The sequence below is a fragment of the Myotis nattereri genome, assembly GCF_964212035.1.
Source record: "Myotis nattereri genome assembly, chromosome: 5".
Classification (NCBI taxonomy): domain Eukaryota; kingdom Metazoa; phylum Chordata; class Mammalia; order Chiroptera; family Vespertilionidae; genus Myotis; species Myotis nattereri.
In genome coordinates this window covers 75,521,100-75,528,313 of record NC_138080.1, presented here as the reverse complement: position 1 = coordinate 75,528,313, position 7,214 = coordinate 75,521,100, and the positions used below count along the sequence as shown (strand labels likewise).

General features: G+C 41.4%; 1 protein-coding gene across 1 annotated transcript; it reads left to right on the top strand.

Annotated features, from left to right (window-relative positions):
* Nucleotides 1–527: 527 nt before the first annotated feature.
* On the top strand, nt 528–1,986 carry IL5 (interleukin 5; the record flags this gene model as incomplete). The annotated part of the gene is made up of 3 exons (XM_081092778.1): nt 528–665; nt 1,651–1,779; nt 1,888–1,986. 3 exons carry the CDS (start codon nt 528–530, stop codon nt 1,984–1,986), a joined length of 366 nt encoding a protein of 121 aa, XP_080948904.1.
* Nucleotides 1,987–7,214: the final 5,228 nt, after the last annotated feature.

Below are 7,214 nucleotides of genomic sequence, written 5' to 3'. Positions count from 1 at the left end.
GATGATCTCTGCCCTAATCGCCATCTTCCCACCCGTATTTTCAATTCCGTGTAAGGCAAGTCAATGTAGCAACAACTGTGATAGAATTCAGTAGACCTCGGCAGGGGAGGGGGAAAGACAGTTCCCAATATTTGTGTATTTTAGCCTAAAATTCGATTTCGTGGTTTACGTCATACTTCTCTTTTTTTATGTATATCTTTTCAGAGGAAATTCGATCATCAGTGTTTAAGAAATGCAAATGTGGGGCAGTGATGTATCAACCCAGAGACTTTCTTTTATACTAGAAAATGTTTTTGAAGGGGGAAAAACAGGGATTTTTATTAAAAGATAAAAGTAAACTTGTTTTTTTAAGACACAAGGCATTGGAAACATTGGTTTCACAACATGCCATTATTAGACAGTCTCTATCTGATTGTTGGAAATTATTCATTTCCTCAAAGAGAGAGAATAAATTGGTTGGGGATACAATCTTGTACAATGCACTTTCTTTGCCAAAGGCAATCGCTGAACATTTCAGAGCCACCAGAATGCTTCTGCTTTTGACTTTCCTGGCTCTCGGAGCTGCTGACGTTGGTGCCATTGCCTTAGAAAGTCCCTTGAAGAGGCTGGTGGCAGAGACCTTGACCCTGCTCTCCACTCATCGGACTCTGCTGATAGGCGAAGGGGTAATTTTCTTTTTGAGTCCTACAGTCTTTAAAAGGCGTCGGTAATCTTTGGTGTGGTAACTTTTAAAGATCTGTTAATGAAATTATGAGTGTTAGCAATAGATGATTGGTAACCATTTCACAATCATTTTATTAAGTGGTGAATGCTAGAGCGCTTTACAAATGAATGTGTTTCCTTTCCTTTTCAGAACCTGATGATTCCTACTCCAGGACATACAAATGTAAGTTAAATTATGATAGCATGAATAAGTGAATTGCATATTTTAGGTTATCAAACCATAGTTATCATTGGAACTATTTATGTTCTATATTTTGTTTTTGTGTGTGTGATGTGAATGTGTGTACTTATAAATATTAGGAATGACTTTATAACAAGTAGAATCCATTAAACAAGGCCCTTTGGAGATATGGTCAGGTTAAGAGGTGCCTCCTCATCTCCATTCAATTCTGACAGTCTACTGCTTTCCTCACTTTAATATCTTTTTGAAAGTATTAGCAACTTAGGGTAATACTTTTAGAATCTTAGTGCACATTACAATATACAATGAATGATCTATATTTACAGTCATTTCCACGTTTTAAAGTGATCATGGCATGTAACAGAATTGTATGTGTTTGGAGTATGTCATGGTCATACTAAAATGTAAAATATATGATTTCATTAGTCTGAATAGAACAAAATTACCAACTAGAACTATGAAAGGAAGCTCTGATATGACATCAATAATTATTCTTCTTAAACATTGTATTTTTGGTTAAGTACTTACTTTATATCATTTGTAAAACTCCTCAGTAATTCAATAAACCTCACCTACTTTTAGAAATTATATCCCAATATGAATTGGTTCCACCTAGAAAAGGAACAATGAAAAACTCTTTGGAAAAGGAAACTCGTGTAAACACCACAAAACAAAGTCTAGCTTTTTGGACCAATGTTTTAGATCCTGATTTGATTACTTATAGTTTTAAAATCTTCCTCATTTAGTACCAACTATGCATTAAAGAAGTCTTTCAGGGGGTAGACACATTGAGGAATCAAACTGCAGAAGGGGATGCCGTGGAAAAACTCTTCCAGAACTTGTCTTCAATAAAAGACTACATAGATGGCGAAAAAGTAAGTAAAAAACGTTTAGTGGAAACTTAAGCATGTTTGTCTGGCTGTGCCTATTTTTACAGGAATTGACAGGTTCCTACAATACCTCTTGTCTGTTCTTTTTCACAGAAAAAGTGTGAAGGGGAACGATTGAGAGTAAAAAAGTTCCTAGACTACCTGCAAGTATTTCTTGGCGTGATAAACACTGAGTGGACAATGGAAAGTTGAGACTCAACTGGCTTGTAGCGATAAAGGATGTTTTATTGCCACGAGAATGAGGGCCAGTCAAGGGCAGGGCCTTCCTCTTCAGTTTAATTAAGCTTCTGAGGCAAAGTAGCAGCATTTCAGGCATACTGCTCTTCACTACCTCATCTAGGCAGAAAGCATCAAAACAAAATGTTCTAGGTATATTCCAGAGACAGGAATCAGGGAAGTATTTTCCTCCAGTTTGCTCCAAACAAAACGGATGTATACTTTTTATCTTATTTAATGCAACATTCTGTAAAATGTCTGTTAACTTAATATTATTTATGAAATGGTTAAGAATTTGGAAAATTACTATTTATTTCATGTCAAGCTATGTTCCAATAAAACAAAAATAGACAACTCTGGTTCAATTTGTTGTTGGCCTTTGTCTTATTCTTGAAGTGAGTGCAGACTGTGTGAGAACAGGCTGAGTGTGGAGGGAGGGCCTGCATGGATGCTAACATGTTAGGTTGTAAAATTTGGGGGGGAGGGTATTTATTTATTTATATATTCCATAAACTGTGATAAAATAAGGATGTAAAATATTTAAAGCTCTCTGATCACTAATCCATCAACGTGGCTGCTTTGTCTGTATAACATGCTACACGTCCCCTTAGTTGACCTTCAGAGCCTTTCTAATTGTCTTCTATGAACTTTTCTATGTTCCCAATTATATTTGGAGTGAACCTACAAATTTTCTCTGCTGAGTTCCCTCCCATCACTTTGTTAAAAATGCATCAAGTTTGGGGACATACATATAATATTTCCCTATATAAATACTGGTAGACAAGCAATGTATTGAAAGATATATATGTTCCATGAAGAAATGTTTTATGCAGAAAACATTCACTGGGGAGACATTCTAGAGCAGTGGTTCTCAACCTTCTGGCCCTTTAAATACAGTTCCTCGTGTTGTGACCCAACCATAACATTATTTTCGTTGCTACTTCATAACTGTAATGTTGCTACTGTTATGAATCGTAATGTAAATATCTGATATGCAGGATGGTCTTAGGCGACCCCTGTGAAAGGGTCGTTCGACCGCCAAAGGGGTCGCGACCCACAGGTTGAGAACCGCTGTTCTAGAGGAAGTGCTAGGTCTAATTCTTCCCGTAACACCCCAAGAATTTTCACACCTGTGTGCCTTTGCCCACACTGACTCGGAACATCAGTCTTTCCCCACACAGGGAACATGGAGTTGTCCCCTAGATGTTTTCATTCATTCCTCTCCCTGAGCTCTCACAGTCCAGCTCAAATGCTTCCTTCTTGATTCCTTCCCTGCCTAGCCTAGCAGTATTAGTTGCTCCCTTCTCAGTGTCCTGTATTACTTTGAACATTTCTCTATCGGAGTTCTTGTTTTTATATTGCAGTGTTTCCAGGTACATTGTATATATATCCCTGTACATGTATCAGTCTGAATAGTCCAGGTGATGCTGCAATAACAGATCATCCCTGAATCCTAGTGGTGGGGGACACAACCAAAGTTTGTTTCTTAGTCACACAGAGTCTACTGTGATGTGGTACTGAGCAACCCTTCAGAGCAGCTGTTCACATGGTGGCTCTGCAATCCAGGATGTTTCCGTCTTATGCTCAGACAACCTGAGCAAGTGCTTGTGAAGCAATCTTCCTCCAAACAATTTTTCCCAGAGTCAAGTACAGAAGCCAAAAAATTCCATGGGACTAGCTCCCTCTGAGCAGAGGAATTAATGCTCAAAGCCTGGAAATGGCCTCATTCCCTTCCTTCCTCTCACTACAATGTAAGATTTGCTCCTAGACCAGGTCAGCCAAGCCCTGGCAAACATGCACCAGGAGGAAATGGCTCAGGTGCCTCTGAAATCTGAACAAACACTGAGATGGAGCCATCTGACTTGGCCACTTTCACGCGGGAAGACCCCATCCCTCACCTCTATTGTAAAACCGCAAAACCTGCAGGGCCTTCGAGGACAAATTTCCCCCAGCCCAGTCTAGTTCTGCTTTGCTGACAATCTAGCGGGGTTGAAGTTCAGTTCACACTGTATTCACTTGGTCATCTGCCATGAAAACCCACAGGTTGGGTGGCTTTAACAACAGAGCTTTATTTTCTCATGGTTCTGGCAGCGTTGGTTTCCCCTGCACCTCTCTCCTTGGCTGACAGATGGCTGCCTCGTCCCTGTGTACTCACATGGTTGTCCCTCTGTGTGTGCGCATCCCTGGAATCTCTCTACATGGATTAATCTCCCCTTCTCATAGGGACACCAGTCAGATTGGATTAGGGCCCAGCCTAGAGACCACATTGTCACTTACCTCTCTAAAAGCCCTATTTCCAAATACAGTCAACATTCTGAGATACTGAGGGCTAGGGCTTCAACACATGAATTTGGCGAGAATACAATTCCATCCATAATATACACGAACAGGAAACATTTCCTCAGGCACTTGGGGTGACACAGGCGTCCACCTGCATGAGGAGCAGACGGGTCACATGTCTCCTTCTTCTCTATTTTAGGAACACACAGAAGTTGGAAAGAGCAGGTTGTACATCTGAAAACAAAGTGCTGCCAGGCCAGTGTGGCTCAGTGGTTGAGCGCCGACCTATGGACCAGGAGATCACGGTTCAATTCCTGGTCAGGGCACATGCCCGGGTTGCGGACCTGATCCCCAGTGGGGGATGTGCAGGAGGCAGCCAATCAATGATTCTCTCTCCATTGATGTTTCTATCTCTCTCTCCCTCTCCCTTCCTCTCTGAAATCAATTAAAAAAATTTTTTTTTTTAGTGAAAAAGTGCTGACACAGGTGTGGAAAACCAGCTCAGGAGGCCCAGGGTTTTCTGACAGAGTGCAGCCCGGACAGTCACACCAGGTAGCCCCTGCAGGACCTCTGAGGCAGGGCAGGTACACCCCATGGCACCCTGGTAAGTGCCCAACCCTAGACCCAGCAGCTTCACTCCCCTGTGGGCCATAGAAAATAATCTGAAGAGCAGCCAGAAGAGATAGATTGCCTACAAAGGAAATACAATAAGACTGAGAGCTGAGGTCTCGACAGCAAAACACAGAAGACTGGTGACAGCAGAATGTTATCTCAAGGCTGAGGGGAGAAAATGGCTAATTTAGCATTCTGTGAAGAGTGAACATTTCTTTCAAAAATAAAGATGAACTAAAAGCATTTTTTAAAAAAATAGACTTCAGCCCTGACTGGTTTGGCTCAGTGGATAGAGCGTCAGCCTGCAGACTGAAGGGTCCCAGGTTCGATTCCTGGTCAGGGGCATGTACCTGGGTTGCGGGCACATCCCCAGTAGGGAGTGTGCAAGAGGCAGCTGATCGATGTTTCTCATTTATGTTTCTAACTCTCTATCTCTCTCCCTTCCTCTCTGTAAAAGAAATCAATAAAATATATTTTAAAAATAGACTTTATTTTTAGAGCAGTTTTAGGTTCATGCAAAACTGAGCAGAAAGTACAGAGATTTCCCAGATACCTCCTGCCCCTACACACACAGCCTCCCTCATGATCAACACCCTGCATTAAGGTGGTACATGTGTTGTAATCCATGGACCTACATTGACACATCATTATCACATTAGGCTTCACTCCTAGTGTTGTACATTCTATGGGCTTTGGAAAATATAATGACATGTCTCTGCCATTATAGTATCATACAGAATAGTTTCACTGCCCTAAAATCCCTCTGTGTTCCACCTATTTATTCCTCCATCCCCTCTCCTCCCTGGACACCACTACTGTTTTTACTATCTTCATAGTTTTGCCTTCTCCAAATATCATATCATTGGAATCATGCAGAATGTAGCCTGTTCACATTGGTTCCTTCACTTAGTAACATGCATTTAAGATTCCTCCATTTTCATGGCTTGATAGCTCGTTTCTTTCTAGCACTGAATAATATTCTATTGTGGATGTATCACAATTTATTTGTCCACTCGCCTGCTGAAGGACATCATGGCTGTTTCCACGTTTTGGCAATTATAAATAAAGGAGCTACAAACATCCATGTGCAGGTTTTTGTGTGCATATAAGTTATCAGCTTATTGATTGTTGAAATGTCAAGGGTATGTTCCATTTTTCTAAGAAACTGACAAACTAAACTGTCTTCCAAAGTGGCTCTACCATTTGGCATTATCACCAGCAATGCATGAGAGTTCCTGTTGCTCTACCTCCTTGCTAACATTTGGTGTTGTCAGTATTTTGGATTTTGGCCACTCTAATAGGTGTGTGGTGAGCAATATCTCATTGTTTTAATTTGAAGTTCCATAATGACACATGATGTGGAGCAGCTTTTCATATGCTTATTTGCTATTTGTATATCTTCTTTGGGGAGGTGTCTGTTCATGTCTTTTTCCCATTTTTAAAATTCAGTTAAAAACATTATCAACAAGCTCTCACTAAAAGGACTTTGATAAATGGCACTCCTGGAAGGTGCAAAACCACCTCAGAAAGAATGCAAGAAGGAATTACACGGTTACTGTTTCATGCAGCATGATGTTATCTTCCTCCAGAAATGCTTTACTTACTTCTGGCATGCAATTAGGGGAAGAACAGATCATCTCAATGTAATCTGAGATACAGCCGCTGGAAAGCTGGGTTTGCTTTAAAAGACTGATCTATTTTGGTTCTTAACCTAGAGTATAACTCTTCAAGAGTCCTGATGGGAAGCTTAGCAGTATTTACAGAAACCCCTCCTAGTTGGGATCCCTGAATTCCCATTTTTGTTCCTCTGTACCCATGAGACTGCCCCCAAACTCGCTTCATCCACAGTCCCGCAGGCACAGCTTTTCTCTCAGCTTCTCAGTTGCTCAGCTTCTCACAGCTTTCCAATCTGTAAAGGCCTCAACGCGAAAAGCTTTGCCAACGTCAGACTCACTTCCACGCTTTCCGTCTAAGAACTCAGGCTCTTAAGACTTCATTGCCATGTTAGTTCTCTGATTCTTTCAAGCAGATTTTAAAAACTATTTGACACGCTTTCCTGATGGTTTTTAACTGGAGGGCTAGTCTGTACAAGCTAGTCTGCCACAGCCTGGATTGACTGCCCTGGCTTTTGCAGAGACCAGGAAGGTGAGCTGAATGGGAGTGCGAGAGGGACCAGCACTCCTGCACGTTCAAGTTGTCATGGTGGCAACCGCCCAGCAACACAGTATTGTGGGGTGTATTGCCTTTGATGTACTATCTTGATCAGGGTTGGGATCGCTTCAAGCCCTTCCACTTGACCCTTACTTCATAGA